We start from the raw sequence: 19,679 nt of genomic DNA on the forward strand, positions 1-19,679 counted from the left end.
CCGTGCACCCTGAACTCTTTCGTACACTGTTATAAATATGCCACAAAACCAACCAATCACAGACTTGGATGCTAAAATTCTGATTGGCTGTTTTGGTCTTCAATTAGCTTGCTAACTACTGCATTCCGGAAAAACAAAGTGTAGCCAAGTCCATTTTCAGTTAGTATGTTTAATTATTTTATTTTAAAATATATTTTTTTAAGACCATCGTTGGTTTTAATCTAGTTTAAACCAATCCACTCTACTGGATTTAGCTACATTCCCTAACAGAGCGTTGAGCCATCAGCATTGATTGAAGGAATTCCTCCATCATGAATAGCAGCTAGGATGTATGATTGCAGACAGCTGAGATGATTTCCTCAGGTGTGGGGTACCAGAGTGCTGGAGCCTGGGAACAGGTCCCACGTCTGGAACACAAGACTGAGGTGATCACACACACACACACACACACACACACACACACACTACAAGAAGGTATTAACTTTTCCCCCCCTGTCTGTCCTGCCTTAGACATTGTCATACTATACCATATACAATGTAACTAAAATAACACAAACAGAAATGAATGAATAAAACAGATAAGAGAAACACAATAGGAGCCCATAGAGCAGGGGTGCACAACTCCAGGCCTCGAGGCCTGATGTCCTGCAGGTTTTAGATGCTTTTAAGGAATTGACATACCTTTGCAATCATTGTATTTGCCGTTTATTCATCACTTCTGTATCTGTTCCCTCTGTCCTCTCCATGCTGACCTCCTACTTCCTGTCCATCTCTCCACCTCAAGCTATCTGCTCCATTCCTCTGTTATCCTGGTTTGTGTGTATACATGTGTGTGCTTGTTTTTGTGCAGTAGCAGGACTTAGTGGAGATTTTTTGCCAGTTGGTTTCACACTTCTGCTGGCAATCAGGCACCTGCCTGTGATAACCTTGTCCCGAACCGCTACTTAAAGGAGTGGCTGAGCCTTTCTTGGTGCTGGATTGTTGAATGACAGATTCTTTTCAGCTTTTTCTAACAAAAAAACTCCCAAGGAAAACCCTGTGTCCCTTCAAGCTCAGTCATCAATCCTTCCTTCCTTCTATAAGCTCGCCAAGAAGGCAAAATTGGTAAAAATTGGAAAACAGGACAAAACAAAAAACAAAACTCACAAACAACTGATCTTTTTTTATTTTAATTGAAAATATAATACAAAGCATTTTCAATGAACATAAATATGGAAGATACAAGTGCACACTGCACATTACTGTCTACAGTTTAGGCCGTCTGTATAAATAAGCATATTTGTTTGGCCACCAATTTGTCCACAGCAGTTATACAATCCACGCTGGTTTATAACTCAGTGTGATAGTGAGCACTTCTTTCTCTTTTCTTAATGTGCTTTTTATACATGTACAATATAAAAATAAAGGCTTGCGTTGAATACATTTGAATGTCCATAATTTACACTTTTAAAGGACACAGAGTCTTAAATGCACAGCAAACAGATTTTGTCTTTTCTTTCAACTTCCCTCATGAAATCTTTCCACTTGGCTCTAGTCTTGAGATTATTTTCTCAAGTGGTTTGCACGTGATGCATCTACAGTATGTTTTCCTTCAGCATCATCAGCCTTCATTTCAGAATGTCATGTAAATAAATGTAAAAATATCTGTGCACATAACCGAAAGCTTAAATAACAAACATATGCTCCAGTGTAATTACAATACAGCAGAATATGACCACACTGTCTTCTCTTTTCCAAATCTAAATCATATTCAGTAACAACAGACATTACAAATGGCCCTAACGTGTAAAAACATAATAAATACTTTTAGCTCTTAACTTTTGAAAGGAAGTTCTGAAATCATTCAGTGTATTAAAATGACCTTAGCTATTTGGATACATTCTTACAAATGCGAGTTTTACAAAACAGTGCCTCCCTCACAGCTGTTTTTATTCAAAATATGTCCACACATTTTGGAAATGGAAAATAGCCTCTGAACCAAATCTAGTTTATTTGTTTCAGATTAGAGGCAAAGTGAAACACATTTGTTAACTTCCAAGGTGCATGAAGAAAGTCTAAAGAGGTCGCGATTCCAGGAGTATCTGTAGTGTACAGAACAACATTATTGCGAGACTGATGGTCCTGCAATAATGTTGATGGAGTCTTTAGGTTTTCAGCCAAAAAGGTTGAATGAAACTTGATAAAATGGCTCAAATTTGCTGAACTAACATTGTATTGTCCCTATTTTCTTTCTCTAAGAAATGCTGCAAATTCACCAATAACACCTTCTAAACAGACTTTCATGCGCTTTAGCCTTGTTACCATTTCCCCCGATATTTCTGTCAGTAGGATGTGAAATTCTGAATGCTGAGCAGCATACTTGATATACTCAAGTAAAGAAACTAGAGAAATTTTTCCAATGTGCTACACAATTGTATATCCACTATTGAGGCATTTTTTCCAAGGAGTTTAAATACATTAGTACTGAATTGTACTAATTTTGAAAGGAGACCTGCCTTATGGTTCTAATCCTGATGTGATGCATAGTGGTGCTCTGCTGCTAGCTGATATCTTTGGTGGCCTCTTTTTGATCTTCAGTTCAATTCAATATTATTTATACAGCGCCAAATCACAACAACAGACACCTCAAGGCGCTTTATATTGTAAGGTTGACCCTACAATAATACAGAGAAAAACCCAACACTTTGGAAACAGTGGGAAGGAAAAACTCCCTTTTAACAGGAAGAAACCTCCAGCAGAACCAGGCTAAGGGAGGGGCGGGGCCATGTGCCACAACCGGTTGGGTTGTGGCAGATGGTATATTTTTTCAGTTTTCTTGATCCATTACTGGTCAAAGGTGGCGGCTCCTGCTCCCTCTTGTTAAACGCAAGAGCTTCATCCTCACTGTGCGGAACTGTGTGATCACCAGGTGTCTTTCTCTAATGCTATAAGCTCTTTGCGCCAGTCTAGAAGAACAGGTCCAAATGATGAATTTATGCTGATGAGGCAGATGATGACTTAGATACAAAACAATGCCAACACAAAGTGTTGGCAAACATGTCCCCTGTTTCTTTAAATTGTTTTCCATAAAGGTTGCACCCAACAACGTGCTACCAATTAGCCCCAAAATACACATATTACATATTTACAATTTGAATGGTGCAGGCAACTTTAAATTATTAGTTATTAGTACTAGTCAAGAATAAAAGCAAATTTACAGCTCTGCAGTCCTAAACAGAGCTCAATATGATCAGAAGCTTTTGCTCAACTGTATTTAAAGAAGTGAGTTTAAAAGCATTTTATAAGTTGAAAACCCAACAGAAGTAAAGCCAGAAAAAAAAGGATTAGGATACTTTGCAAAGCCAAACTTTGTCACATAACACATTATGTTGTTTTCTCGTGTCTGGTGCTGAAATATAGTTAATAATACATAGATTAAACCCAGTGTTTCTGAGCAACATTCTCCTTCTTGAACAGTAATGACCTATGAGTCCTTCAGGTAGTTTCCCTAAGTAAAGACAATGGATAAAGTGTAGCATGCTGGTGCTCTTTTTTTCCATCCGTGAGATTTGCACACACGGTGTTCCAGCTGCGGTTCATAAATGGCAGGAGGAAAACAGTTTAGAAGAAATTACATTTAAAAATCCAAATATGAAAAACGAAAACATTAAAATCTATGAAGTAGAAAAGAGGATACTGGACAAATGTATGAAAATCATATCTATACATAGTTTCAAATGTGTACAGTGCATACAGAATATAAAAGAACTATAAGTAATTATATTTAAAGGAAGTAAACAGTGTGTCTGAGAGCTTGTTGGCATCAGTAAATGACCTTTTCACTTTGAATTCTTTGCTAAATATTAATAAAGTCCCTTTGAAAAATCTGCAATTGACCCTTTGTAAGAACGTAAAGGGACAGTATTTCTTTAGCTCATGTTAGACTAGAGATCCGGCCTGGTTCTGTGCAGGAACCATAATGGGCACTCCTCCCATTCGGGAGATGTTGGAGGCCATGATGGTGGAGGTGGGCAGTGGTGGCGGGGAGGGAGTGGTCTGGAGCTGCAGCCGAGGCTGGTTGTATGTTTGCGGCAGCGCCTGTGCCTGGGGCAACTGGGTGTAGCGCTCGGGTCTGGGCATGGAACCGCCATTGCTGCCGACCTCGGGGGACAATAGCTGTTCACGTGGCAGGGTGGTGTTGTTGTTGTAGCTGTAATGGGTGGGAGTGGAGGCCCCTTGGTGGCGGGACGGTCTATAGCCGGCGTTGCTGCCTGTGGCGGTGATGATGGATGCAGTGTCTGAGGGGGGACGCTGTGGGTACTGCTGCAGGTGGTGGTGGTGGTTGTTGTGATGGGAGGACTCTTTGTGGTGTGGGCTGGAGGCGATGGAGGACAGGGTGCCATTCTTGGAGATGATGTCAGAACCCATGCCACTCTTAGCCCATGACACACGCTTGGGAGCCTGAGCATCCTCCCTGTAGACAAAGAGGTGTAGGATTACTTATTTGTGACGTGTAGATTACTTTTAGAAATGCATAATTATTTCACAGTGACACTGAAATGGAGTAATTCATTAAATCTTGAAACTATGGTAATTTGTTTCTGCTATCACAGGATATGAAAATTAAATGTGAAATACAGGCTTCTTAAACAGGTGCACTTCTCTTAGACTGGGAAATACAAAAGCATCGAGTTGATGGTTCAAGCAGCAGCAAATACCCAGTGCTAGTGATAGAATCACTGTAGTTTGAGAAATGTGCAAGATCAAAATGTGCATTCCTGTGCAACTGGTGCAAGCCAAAAATAAAACCTGGGTCCTCTGCAAAGGACTAAAATGGATTTGATTAAAAGCAGCGGCAACAAGAACATCATCTACCAAAGCTGCAACTATTTGGACTTGTGAATTGCCTGAAACAACACTGTTTACCACTGTGGGAAGAAGGTCCCAGTTCTTATCTGCTGGCCAGCTGAGATGCTGTTACGAATTTTAAATAATAAAATTCTGCTTGGATTTAAGCCACACTGACTCACTTGATTTCGTTGGCCAAGTCATCCTCGTTGTTTCGCCTCCTTATCATGAAGACAAAAGCCAGGCACACAAAAAGGAGGAAGATGAAGCCAGCCACTGAGCCAACTGTGGCACCAACGATCACGCCCACTTTATTGGCTGGATTCAAAGAACATACAATTAGTACATCAAAGAATTTAAAAAAAAGTTTTATTACCTCATTTCATGTAGAATCAATAGTAGTTGTATAGCACTGGCTAGAAAAGCAGATTAATGTTTGATATTTGAGTCATGTAAAGATGTCCTTTCTGTTTGACACAGAGATAGACTAATCAGGTGACCAGCTGTGTTGTTGCCTAGCAAATCACTTTTAAGCTACAATTCAGTTCCATTTATACAGGGACAAATCACAACAGCTGTTGCCTCAAGGCGCTTTATATTGTAATGTACAAGACAATACAGGGATGTTGATCACTAATTTACCGCCCTCCATTGTTTTCAGGCTTCTGCAACATTATATATTCCCAGGATAACCCTAACCCGGGCCAGGTTGTGTTGCGCATGGTTGGTTGTCCAGTCAGGCAAATTCAGCCAACTTTGACAAAAGTATAACTTTCTTAGTTGCTAAACAGAAAAGTCAGCTAAGCTAATGGTTACAATGTAAAATGTCACAGACTTATGTTAGCAACATTAAACATGTCTAGTAAACAGGGTTTGTTTTTTACTTTGAATCTATGTAAGTCATGAGTGATATAATGATACTTTTTTAACTTATTGTATATTTGTATTATTTTAATGTATATGTAAGCAAGTTGGCTGCATATTCATTTGGTTTTCTTATGATGTGTCAGGAGTCATAAGAAACAATAATAGTAATAGTCAAAGATTCATAATGGGTCGCTACATATAAGTCAAATCTTAAAACAAGGATGCTGTTTAATCTGAACACTTAACTTTTTAAGTTGATCTGGTTTTGGTGGAATTAGTAGGATATGATCTTGCACAACAGAAATAACTGAGACATGTGAATGGGAATCATTAATTACACCAATACTCGCTGTTCATGCTGAGTGTGGCAGCTTGATAATAGTGTGGTCTATTACTATTTTTCCATCATTTATTCTTATCAATAAACCATAACCAGAGTTACACTTGCTGCATACAGTTGGTAATGTGCAGGTCGATTTCGCAGGTCTTTTCTGCCACCGTGTTGCTGGCTGTGCACACGTATTTCCCCGACATGTTGCTGCTCAGGTTGTTCAGCTTCAGAGTGCCAGTCTTCTCATCTAAAACAGCAGTTTACATGGAAAAGACAGTCAAACACACACAAAGACACATTATTCCCCGTGTATATGCACACACAGCGGCGTGCAGGCACACAACCAAAAACACAAAATCCGTCTACAAATACACGCAATGATGTGACAAATCTACTCTTCAGATTATAGCTCATCTGTAATGCTTGGACGTAGCTATGATAAGAATTAATTAATTAAGTTCATATTTATTCATATAGTGCCAGCTCAAAACAGGAGCAAATGCTTCATACTGAAAACTAAAGATGCTATTAGAGAACTCCACCAATCAGATGCTTCCTTATGAGCAAGAATGGGTTGTCAGTGGCCATTCAATGACAATTCTCAAAGATGTGCTAAGTGACAATCCCAAAAGATGGTGTGCATGCTGCTTTTTCTATCAACAATTCACATTTATAGCAAACAATGATTCTTTGTTTTTTTGCTATGCACTCACTGAGCATGGGTGAGAAGAAGACCTCAGAGGTGGGGCTGGTTTTCTTCCACTTGTATAAAGGAATAGGTTTCCCAGAGCTGGACTTGCAGGTCAGAGTAACGTTTCCTTTTAGCTCTGGCTTCCCTGTCATAGAGCACTTCGGAACAGAAGGAGGGACTGAGGGGAGAGGATTATATAATGTTTTATTACAAGATTTTCTGTGTTTTACTGTTTCATAGTGAATCTGAGAAGTGCATCTGTGTGACTGGTGAATTTCTCTTACCTTTCACATCCAGGGTAACTGTACCAGTAATACCATCATTAATATTCTGCAAGATGTAGCTTCCTGAATCGGACTCCCGGGTGTTGTTGATGTAGAACGACACGTCTGATGATGGCATCTTACTTAGGAAACCGACACGGTCTTTAAACTGTCCGTCAAACACATTCACCTTGTTGTTGGTGTAGGAGATGATCTGGACAGGAGGACAGAAAGCAAGCGTCACATGAAACAAAAAGATGATAATTTTTTTTTTTTGGTCTTTTAGTACATAAACACAAGCACAAGAAGAAGTAGTTGTGCATAACAGACGTCAGTGATGTAATGGACTTTGTATTTATCCAAAACATTTCCAGAAATTTATTTGCTAAATGTCCAAGTTCAAGACTTCAAAGAACAGAAAGTTTCACTAACACTGGTAAAATCAGATCATCAAAATTAAACAGTAACATTAATGTTATTGAACCTGATCTATAAATTCTCAGCTGTCATTTTCTGTAACACAAATTATACAAATCTGTAATATTAGATCAATACTACATTCCAAAGAATATGGCTCTTGTACAATAAAAAAACAAAACACAACAAAAGAAACCTGATATATAACATAGTTCCAGCACATGTATCTCTGCAGTGAAAGGGGCTGAAATACAATATAAATAGAACGGTTCAAGGCAGATGCATCATTTACAGTAAAAGGTAAAGATGTTCTTAGATTAGAATCCGTTTTCTTTGAGTAATCTAGTCATCTGATGGTCTGGACCTTGATCACTTGCTGTAACTGATGGAACCTTGAATTCTGCTTTATACCGGAAAATCCTGAAGGAAAATCTCCTGCCATCAGCTTGTATTATGAAGTTCAATTACATTTGGGTTATGCACCAGCAAAGTGATCCAGAACACAGCAGTAAAAGAAAAAATGAAAGTTTTGGAGTGGTCAAAAGTAGTCAAAGACTGGACTTAAATCTGATTGAGATGCTTTGGTAGGAACTTAAACAGACGGTTTATGCTCAAAAGCCCTCCAATGTGAATAAATTAAACCATTATGCAAAGAATAGTGGGCCAAAATTACTCCACAGTGATCTGAAAGCATCATCGCCCATTACCTTAAAGGTAAGAACGGTGAGGAGCATAAACTGTCTGTTTAAGAGAGAAGATGAACTGAGGGGCTGCACCAAGAACTCATGCATTGGTATTCATGATTACTTTCAACTACAAATGATGCAAAGCAACTCTAATAGTATTCAAAAACAAAACTAAGAGCTGGAAAAAGCAGAATAGTTTCCTGTCAATTATTTTCTCCATATTACTATTATTATATCATGTATAGTAAACCTATATTAGCAGTTTGGAAAAAATATCACTTTGTCAAATTTTAGTTACTTGCATAATTAGTACCATACCACCCCATTACAGCACTTTGCTCTCAGACTGCAGGCTTACTTGTTGTTCCTAGAATATTTAAAAGTAGAATGGGAGGAAGAGCCTTCAGTTTTCAGGCCCCTCTTCTGTGGAACCAGATTTGGATTGTGGAGACAGACACTATCTCTACTTTTAAAATTAGGGTTCAGAGTTTCCTTCTTGCTAAAGTATATCGTCAGGGCATGATCAGGTAACCCTGAGTTATGCTGCAATAGGTGTAGGCTGCTGGGATCCTCCAGCAGCCTACACCTTCTTCAGTCACCTTTCTCACTCACTATGTGTTTATACATATCATTTCTAGTTAATAATCTCTGTCTCTCTTCCACAGCATGTCTTTATCCTGTTTTCCTTCTCTCACCCCAACCAGTCGCAGCAGATGGCCCCGCCCCTCCCTGAGCCTGGTTCTGCCGGAGGTTTCTTCCTGTTAAAAGGGAGTTTTTCCTTTCCATTGTTGCCAAAGCGCTTGCTCATAGGGGGTCATATGATTGTTGGGTTTTTCTCTGTATTGCTGTAGGCTCTACTTTACACTATAAAGTGAATGTTGTTGTGATTTGGTGCTGTATAAATAAAATACAATAGAATTGAACAATTTGTCACAGGGGAATTGCTCACTTTACCCTGTCTAAACACATAAGACTCTGAATAGATTGCAGTTAAGTTTTGTTCTTTTTATTAATGATAACATTTTTTACATTTAATGAATTTTTCTTCCTGCAAAGAGTAAAGTAAGGTGAGACACTAAGGGAAATAATAAAAAAAAACCTGTATCCTTTCCCTTCCTGAGTTCTCTTTCTTCCCCTAAATCTATTTGATTGTGATCCTCCTTTTAGATCATCTATCTGCATAGCACAATAGTAGTAGAAACCTTTAAGCCTTTTCTTGTCTTGGCTTAATATATATTACACCTAAGTGTAATTGTTTCCTTACCATTTTCATCTGGGTGGTGTTAGGCATCAAAAAGTTCCAGGCGATGCTCTTGGAATTTGGGTTGCCGCCAGTGTACGAGGCATGCAGCTCCACATACCGACCCTCGATCACTTCTACATATTTCAGGGGTATTAAAAAGTTGGCCCATATGCCTGGATGAAGGAAGAAAGGGAAAAAACACACTGTAAAAATCACAGTTTTTTATTACTTTTATACACCACTGTACATGTAATCAATAATTGTAATCTCTATATTAATTTCTATTGGTAATCTCTGACTCTCAGACAGTGTGTCTTTTGTCTGCCCCCCTCACAGCCAACCAGACGTGGTAGAAGAAGAAGCCGTCCCTCCCAGAGCCTGTCAGAGGTTTCTTCCTACTAAAAGAGGTTTTTTTCTTCCCACTGTCACCAAGTGCTTGCTTCAGTTGCTAGAATTTTCTATGTAATATTGCAGGGTTTATCTTACAGTATAAACTGCCTTAATGTTGTGATTCAATTGAATTGAATTCTGACTCCGAATCATTACCTGTCCAGTTGAAGGTGCAGCAGGAAACATGTTTGGATTGTTCCTTGTTTCTCATGCCTGTTTCATGTTTGATGTCATATTTTTTATAATATAAAGGTTATAAGCAGAATGATATTGTAAGATTAATGAGGCTCTTCTTAGCTTCTTTTTAATAATTGCCATTGAAGAAAAAAGTTTTCTTCAAGGACATTATTATAAAACTGTATCCATGATTTTATATGCATGCGGCTCTTCTTACACAGTTTATAATGTTACATTACCAAAGATGTTATCACAGATGAGCTGATGCATTATCTGGATTTAATGCAATAGTGATAATGAAAGCAAGCTGAATAGAGAGAGCACTATTACAGTGAAATGTAATGTGTAATTAAGACCACAGAGAGGCAGCAGAGAGCCAAAACACATCTGCAGCACACACAACCAAATCAGAAAAAAAACAAGGTTTTCACTTACATATTTATACGTGACACTTTTTTTTTATTAGTTAAAGTGTTCATTTAAGTAGTTGATAAATATGACAAATAAATGACAGAGGCTGTAAACCTCAGTCACTGCCTGTGCATAATTTGTGTTTACTGTAATCAAAGCTTTTCTCAGGGGAATGTCAGCTTCTCCTACAAAATAAGGGTGGTTTGAATAATGGAATTAGTCAACAGAAACTGCATATCTCACCTTTATTCCTCAGGGACCCATAAGAGATATGCAGAAAGTATGTGAACCCAATATAAATGAACACACACACACACACACACACACACACACACACACACACACACACACACACACAGGAGCATGACTTTTTGACAGTGGTCAAAAAGTATCAAATGGACAAGCATCTCAGTGCTTGTCTATTCGATACTGTTGACCACAGTATTTTACTACAGCGATTAAAACAAACTGTTGGTATTAAAGGAATTGCACTGGAGTGGTTTGAATCAAGAGTACTAAGTGGACTTTTCCCATATTAGCTGCTCTTCATTGGCTCTGGCCTGTTAGGCCGCTCTCCTGTGGAACTAGCTCCTAGTTTAGATTAAGGGCACATATGCACTCTAATTTTGAAATATACTTAAAACTTTCCTTTTTGATAAAGCTTTTAGTTAGGACTGTATGAGGTGAGTCTGAACCTTCCCTTATTTATGCTGCAAAGGTTAGGCTGCTAAGGGTGCTTTGTGTTTCTTCTTCACTCATCTCTTTCCACTCTCTGTGTGTTTATACACCACTATTGTATTTAATAACTGGGAACTCTCTTCTCTTTCCCCTTGCCCCTGACTTATCACAATGGATGGCTGTCCCTCCATGAGCCTGGTTGTATCCGAGGTCTTTCCTGTTAAAAAGGAGATTTTCTTTCCCACTGTCACCAAGTGCTTGCTCACAGGGCACAGAGTGATTGTAGGGGCTTTACCTTATAATATAAACTACCATGAGGCTGCTGTGAATTGTCACGAGGACACGAGCACCTGGAACATGGCTGCCAACTCTAAAGTGCACTGTATGCTTGTGTGTACTCATCAAAAACCATGGCATCTTCAATTCAATTCAGTTTTATTTACATAGCAACAAATTACATCAACAGTTGCCTCGAGGTGGTTTATGTTGAAAATTTAAAGGCGCAGGCACATTATAAAAATTGACAGGACTCTTGTCAGCACAACTTTAGTATGGAAAACCACTTATATGAGCAAACATTCTTCATACCCCACATTATAGTTTCAAATAGACATTTGAAACAAGCTGTTTATACACTAATACAAGTCATCCATTATGGATTAGCTTCCTTCACTGCACAGCAGTACCTTCCTGCTAATTAGTACCATTATTTAGATGTCACAGTTGTTACCGCAACAAAACTATTTACCTGTAAAGGAAGTAATGTAATCAAGTCCAATCAACAAGAGGCTTCACAAGCAAACTATTACCTGAAACAACTCACTATTTCTGTGGTGGCTAAATATTCCAAAGCAGAGGGGTGGAGGTCAAGGCACATGACTTATAGTTATTAAAGTCCTCACAATTGAAATAGTTTGACATCAGAAAAAATACTGATTGTAGGTTTTTTATACAGCATTGTGCAACGAAGTACTGAAAATCTGGGCTTTTTTAAGGTCAATTAACTGCATTACGCCCACCCTGGAGCAACAGAAACACAAAACTAACAAACAGATAATATTAAAAAACAGCACTATGATGTTGTGGATGTGAAATATGTTACTAGAACTACAGTTTATCAATAACCACCATCATTGCAACTGTGCAAATTCATTTGAATTTTTAATTGTTTCTCAAAAAATTATTTGCAAACTGAAACAGAGACTAAAGCAGCAACTAAACTGCTGATGATAAAAACAAAATAAAGCCAACCAGGTTTGTTTCTGTAGTGGTTCTGATACAGTCTCTGCCACTGAGCAAGGAGCGCCCCCTGTGGCCAAAAGCTATAGAAAGCTACACAATGAGGTGAAACCCATTATAAGCTAAATTATTCTGATTAGCATTTAAAGCTCACTTTAAAGCATTACAGATTTGACATAATATCTTGTTGGATTTGGACTTGTTGGATTAAAGAACATCTCTTGTGCTTTATTGCTTCTCCAGCTCTAAATTATACAGGTGAAATGTGAATGGCAACAATGCACCATGTAAAGAGATCTCTATAGAGAGGAGGTGTAGGTATCAGTTTCTCAGTCACTGTGGAGAGAGATGGAGTAGATAAGTGACAGTGATGAGTGAACGTGTGGGCTATGCTCCTTTGGGAACATTGCTTCTAACAAAGAATCACACTAGTGAAGCCATAAGATAGACTAAATATGGGAAAGTGTGGTTAGCGTAAGAATAAATGCTGCTAAAAAGGGTGAAAGGAGAAAACAAGGAGAAGCAGAGATCCATTGTGTCAATGGCTCTTTAGGCCCTAAGAAGATTTGATGCAGCAGTGAGATAGGCCTGTTGTTTGTAGAGGTGCGGACTGATGGATGGTTGGATCAGTGGACATGTAGAGATGACAGAAAGAGGCTTAAATATAAATGCAATGAGTCACTGTGGAGTGGCTCTCTGATGATTGCTATAAGCTTAAAGGCAGCCCAATGAGAGGCTGCTGCATGTCTCACAGATTGGATGAAGGGAAGGAAGAGAAACGGAGACTCTCTGGGATGAAGAAGATTTTACTAAAGCTAAAACAGCAACAAGAGATCTTGACATGTTTATATTTAGAATAGATATAAAACTAGATCAGAGAATAGTGTGCCCATGCAGAAATTGTTCTATTTGACACAAATTAGAAACTCCAGCAACGGATAAGTTCACTTTTTAAGCCAAGAAGTTTGGGAAAACACCTAGCCGGAATCCTTTCAAATCTTTGCGGTAAGACTTCGGAATACAAGACTTCCCAGCAGGGATAACCCAGACACAAACATTTCAGTAGGGGAAAACAGGCCAAATTTTCAGCTCCTCATTAGTGTGGATGAGTTGCGCTTCATGATTTAGTCTGATCACATGGGCATTTTTTCCCCATCAAAATCTTGCCAAGTGCTGCTTTAAGAAGATTTCCTGACAGAAATCCTTCCTGATTCCAATGAGAGTGTACTACATTGAAAAAAAGATGAAAAAAACATGTATAGAGAAAAAGAATTGGCAGAAAAAATAGAGAAATGAACAAGGCCACTGAGATTTACTCTTAAATTGGTCGGTGAGGCATAATCTTTCCCTCTGTGGCAGGTCTGAAATCTATTCTGCTCGCTTCATGACAATTACTTTTAAATATTCCTTTGTGACTGATGGCAGGGCAGATGGGAGCGAGTTCGCTGAAGGGCGTAATGAGGACTGGATGGGTCTCGCTGGATCTAATAGGGCTATTTCACCAAGTCTGATATAACAAGGTGTTTTATGGTTAGCTGGATAAGCTTTTATTCATCTTTCTCTTTCAAAGTAACAGTTTCCTCACTATATGTAGAGATACCACTTTGGAAGCTGGATATGGAGTTGGCATGCATAATTACAGGGTAGATTTCAGTTGGAAAAAAAGTGGGAGTTACACTGTTGTCCCCCAGTGTAACAAGTGCTATAGTTCTGCAGTACTTGCAAAACTGGTGATAACAACACTGAAAGGGTAAAAACTATCAAGAATAGTGAACTGTGCAAAATGTCCTTCCAACCATTCTTGATACCACTACAGAAACCTAATTTCAGAATAAAAAGAAAAAGACAAATCAAGCTCGTCTTGGTTGTTAGAGTTGCTAGTTAGGAGAGAGACTATTCTCTAAAAAGAACACAGGGGAAGGTCTGCAAACAATGAGACTTCTAGAAAAATGTCCCTTGGACTGATGAAGTGAAAGTGAAGCTACCGGTTGCCAGTTTAGCTCAGTGGGTAAGCAGGCAACCACATGGCCAGAAAGCAGTGACCTGGGTTTGAGTCTGACTGGTGACCCTTTGCTTTGTTGAGTGAACCATAAACTCTTTATACCAAAGTATTCTACAATCCAAACTGGGAGCTGAGAGGCCTCCCATTCTACTTTTGAAAACTCAAACGTAGAACTCAGAGCCTGAGTTATTGCTTTGATGAAAATAGTGTGCTATGCTTAAGTTCCTGTGTGTGCTAATTGGCTAATTGCAGGAAACCCTTCGGACTGATCCGTGTTTACTTCAGCAGACCTCAGTGTAGATAAAGCGGAAACCATGCTTTGATGAGGATGACCTTAACTAACGTATTTCATGGTGAAAAGATGGGTGGAGCGGGTCGGTTGCTTCCTGTCAGCATCTTATCAGCTGCTTTGGTTAAAATGTTAAAGCAAGTGAGCTACAGAATAAAAAGATATGGTGTCAAACATTAGTGATGCCTCTGTTGCAATATTACCATCAAATACATCTCATAATGTCTAACTTGGAGAAATAGCTAATTTAAGAGATTTGAGAATAAGAAGAAAGAGCATATGATCTTGAATGAAGATGACAGTGTGGCAATGATGTCTCCATGGAGCACCACTGAACCCTGTCTCTGGGGGATGGGTGGAGATGCAATGACGTGCTCTTTCTCATGGAGATAAACCTCCCCTGATAAGGCTTGGACCACTTTCTGTAGATCTGAGGCTGGATTGGTGGTTCCTACTCTTAATGATCAGGACCCAGACTAGATGATAAAGGTCATCCTGTGAAAATCTTTCATGTTTCCCTTGCCTGATGAAGTGAATAAAACCAAAACAAGAAAAAAAACCAAGTGGGCAAAGACCTGTAGAACTGCTGCATTCACATTTGAGAAAGTCCCCAAGTTCATCTTAGTACCTGTTGTTTAACAGATGTCTAAATACTGGCCTGCAGGTTGTTTTGGATACCTGCATCAGAAAATGTCCTGCTGCTTTGACCATAAACTGTTACTGTTCACACTGGACACATAACAATACCACTAACGTCTACTACAAGACTTTTTTTCTACCTGATGTCACTTTCACAAAGTCCAAAACTTTCCAAGTCAAGTTATGGGAATGTTTAAATCAAAGGGGTGATGATGATATTAAATGACCAATACTGACAAGTCCAGAGTTGTGTCATCACACAAGAGAAAATCAAACACTAAACCAAAGTGGAATTTTAAAATACTAAGACTAAAAATACTGACAATATCAGAAAGTAGTTTATAAAAAGTAACCTAAAAGGCTTTAGTGGTCACAGTTTTACAGAGAACAATAAAACTAAGCAACAAAATGAAGAAGCAACCTAATCATAACCTAATAAATCTTAATCTGAATCAATCCGATGTATACATTGCTATTAGGTGAGGTTTTTTGTGTCCCTGCAAACTTAGAGTCCAAAATCAAGCTTTAAAAAAAGATAACTGGAAACATTTAAATACTCTTGAATACCGTATTTTTTGGACCATAAGGCACACTGTTGATGAACTGGCCTGTTTTCATACATAAGGTGCACCGGATTATAAAGCGCATTAAGCGAAACAAAACAGTCAGATAAGTCAAACTTTACTCAACTCATTCTTCTGGCTTCCTCCACTTCCGTACCATTGATTCATTAATGATAAATTCTCTGGCAGCTGCTCTATTCCCATGTTGTTGCAGTATATTAGTGACTAACCTCGTATTGTGGATGGATTATCTCAGTTGTTCTCCTGACTGAAGTTTGGTCCGTTTACAGCGATTGCATTTGTCCCTAACCATCGGGAACCCTCACGATAACTTCTATCAATTGGAAAAAAGTTAGCATTCATCCTCCAGCTTCACTGTTCATATTATGCTAACATAGCTGTGTCACTAGCGATCACGTAGCACATCATTATATAGCAGCTAGCCCAACTTCAGTAACCCTACAAACGTCACTGCTGTTTAGTTTTCTGTCTTCATTTATGTTGGAAGTGATAGCAGAGCTGTACGTGTGAATTTTCCAGAAATCGCTCAGTCAGAACATGCTATATCATGTTTACGTGGAAACTAGCGAGCTAACTTCCTGCTAACTTCTAACTCCGTTAAATTTAATACATTCTGTTTTCATGGATGCCTGGATGTTAAACTTTATTGTTACACCTGGTAAAGCAGCAACACTGATCATTTTATTAAAGATGAAAGAATTTAGACAGTTTTTAACTCTCAGTGATGCCACCGTGTTTGTCTGACTTTAGGACCTGAAGCGGAGTTTGGACCCTGATTACTCCGCGAGGCTCCTGACTACGGTAGCTGTAATGATCCTACAATCCATCAAGTGGTGCGGTTTCGTGGTCTACCAAAGTCATACTAAAACATTTTTTGACAGATTTTTGAGCACCGTGTACCATATAAAATCAGTTCGAGGTCAGTAAGCACAACCAGAATTCATACACAAGGCGCAATGGATTATAAGGCGCACTGTCGATTTTTGAGAAATTTAAAGGATTTTAAGTGCGCCTTATAGTGCGGAAAATACCGTAACATAAATATATGCATTCAAATAATGCTGCAAACAGGTTTTTAGTTACATAGACCATAAAATAGTGCTTAAACAATCTTAGACATCTTTTTTTTTCTATACTGAATTTGGTCATAATAAAAGCTATAAGACAGAAGGAAAGTGCGTTCTCTTCTTCTTCTACACATCCTCACCTTTAATTTGGATAATCTTGCCTATCCAGTGTATTAATATTTGATAGTTGGAGATTTTTTGGTTCTTTAAGAAAAGAAAATCAAACAAGTAGAACTGGGCAGTGTGCACTGTACCTGGCCATGAAGACGTGCTATAGAAGACAGCAATAATTCACTAATTCACTAGGCCTGCAACAAACCAGTAGACAACTATTGTATCAGTATTCCCAGTGCTTTTAAACTTCAAAGAAATAATGCTTTAACATCATACCACGGTAATTGCAGATACTGACTGAACAGTTTTAGCTCTGAAGATGTGGTACAGTATGCTCAGCAAGACAGAAAGATGTGTTTTTTTCCACAGCCCACAAATATAGTCTGGCTAGTTCCACTGAGATCCACAGTCTGTGCAACATTAACAGCACATTTACAGACAAAAAGAACAAAAGCACCATGAATAATAGATAAGAGATGAGATGAGAAGAAAGACAGGAACAGTGGCACTGTCCAAGCATCTGATTTAATCTTTTCACATACATTAAGAGGAAATTTAAGGAAGAAACTGAAAAATAACTTCAAGCGGAGTTTTTTAAAATCAAGGTGAAGATGTCCAGTATCCTCAAAACATTTGAAAAAAGACAACAATCAAAGTCTAAGGTTATTCATAGCAAAAATGTCCTCTCTTTCCCAAACTATTTTTTTGCTTTAATCTCCACACATACGCAGAAATAATCCAAACTCATCAAAACGAGAACTTTTGGGCAACTTTTTCTGATTCTCACTCCTCAGCCCATCAAGTCCTCGTAAAAATAGAAGTCCAAGTTTTACCACACACACACACACACACACACACACACACACTCATATTCTTGTGGGGACATCTGATTGACATAGTACTTTCCTTAGCTGCTTACCCTAACCCTAACCATCAAAAATGAATGCCTAACCCTAGGATTAGTGAATAAAACTGAGAAATATGGGTGACATTGGAGTGGGTATTTTACCAAACCTCTTTGGAGATCACAGGGACTTGTGGGGATTAAAGTAATGGGGGTGTTGGACTAAATTAACAATGCATGAGAAGGGATGTACAAGAGAGGCCGAAGAAGAAGAGGAGGATGCCGTCGAGAAGAAGAGGAGCCAAGGGGGAAATAGGATGGTACAGCCGATACCTAGGACCGTGCAATGAAGTTTGAGACAAAATAAACTAAGCCAAAACTCTAAATACCTAACCAAAACCTAATTGTTACCCTGACACTAAAACCACATTATGAGTTGCAAAAATGCCTTCAAACTTGCAGCGATCGGGATTTTGGTCCCTATAAGGGCTATAAAGCTGTTGGTCCCCACAAGTATAGTAAACTTCCAGTTTTTGGTCCCCACAAAGATGTCTAAACAGGCACATACACACACACACACACACACACACACAACTTCTCATTCACACAACGGGCTCAGGGCCAAAGACTGGGGCAGAGCTCATCTTCTGATAACTGCGAGACTGCCATTCCTCACAGGATAATTAAAGGAGAAACACAATGTTAGGACTGCTGCAGAGAGGAATGTGTCGTCTCTTTCTTTCAACCGCCAAACTACCAAACTGCCACTCAAAAGCTGGATGCCCTGAGTGTGACAGAAGAGAGGAGGACAAAGGCAGCTGCTTAATTGGTAGAACAGAGATAGCGAAAGGCCAGGAGGGTTTATGTTTATGCCTTCAACCTACCAAAAATAAGTATCCATTATCCCGGTCTCTTCCAGTCTGCTAAAGAGCTATAAACACATCTGGGGATGCAAAGTGAATGCTTATTCAGCCTGTGTGCTGACTGCTAATTATAAAGAGACACAGCTGATATGTTCTTCCGCCGTCCTTTCACATTGTCCTTGAGAGCCAAACCAATTAACATCTGGAAGAACTGAGTGCTCATTGTAACTTGGCAGCAGCATAGATGGTAGACATGCTTGTCATGTTTGGGTACAGATGACATTTTCATCACCAGCAACTTTTAGCCAATCAGATGTGCTCTTGCATGTTTCCCTTCTGATATGATTTTCTTTCATAAACAATCCTTCTGGTGGCTAATGGAAAATGAATCAGAAGCTGGTTGTATGTCAGTCTGCCAAAAGACTGTCAGTCCTTAATACAAGCGTAATACTGTCGTATTTATGCAAAATGTAAAGAATTTAAATTCAAATGTCAATTAAAATAATCTATCAATTTAAAGATTTTATTTATCTAACTTTATCAGTTCACCATTGTCTCTAATTAGGCCAATAGTAAAAAAGCGTCAGCTAAATGAGTATGAAGGGTCTCAGCTGTACTGTGTATGTATGCCAGCACACTTACCCTGACGTCAACATGATAACCATTATTCCAGCTAAATGTCAGCAGACATTACTGGTCATTTGCATAAAAGAATTCGAGTGATCGAGTTTCAGCCTTTACACCTGGAACTCTTGACACTTATACTTAATACATTTACCTTTTACTCTGTCATCATTTATCCATTGGCTGTACACCATGTTCACACACTGGGTTGGATCAGTGCGGGTCGATTCTACATCAGAACTGAAGGAACTTTGCTTTTATTCATGTGACAGATACACAAACCAGCAACTGTCAACAACAAATACAACTAATGCAAGTGATTGCCTACAACTAATATACTATAATAGTAATAATAGAATGTAATAGTAGGAACAGGGTAGGGCCATCCATCCATCCATCCATCCATCCATCCATCTTCTTAACTACTTCTTTG

General features: G+C 38.8%; 1 protein-coding gene across 1 annotated transcript in view; it reads right to left on the reverse strand.

Moving 5' to 3' along the window:
* Positions 1-1,147: 1,147 nt before the first annotated feature.
* Positions 1,148-19,679, reverse strand: part of esama (endothelial cell adhesion molecule a) — a 56,525-nt gene continuing 37,993 nt past the window's right edge. The window contains exons 2-7 of the mRNA XM_005454568.4: positions 9,347-9,498; positions 7,001-7,193; positions 6,739-6,894; positions 6,150-6,272; positions 5,010-5,145; positions 1,148-4,453 (exon numbers count right to left, since the gene is read on the reverse strand). Of these exons, the coding sequence (XP_005454625.1) occupies positions 3,919-4,453; positions 5,010-5,145; positions 6,150-6,272; positions 6,739-6,894; positions 7,001-7,193; positions 9,347-9,498 (1,295 nt within the window). The 3' untranslated portion in view covers positions 1,148-3,918. The remainder of the gene's footprint in view (positions 4,454-5,009; positions 5,146-6,149; positions 6,273-6,738; positions 6,895-7,000; positions 7,194-9,346; positions 9,499-19,679) is intronic.

This window comes from Oreochromis niloticus, linkage group LG10 (genome assembly GCF_001858045.2).
Source record: "Oreochromis niloticus isolate F11D_XX linkage group LG10, O_niloticus_UMD_NMBU, whole genome shotgun sequence".
Classification (NCBI taxonomy): Eukaryota; Metazoa; Chordata; class Actinopteri; order Cichliformes; family Cichlidae; genus Oreochromis; species Oreochromis niloticus.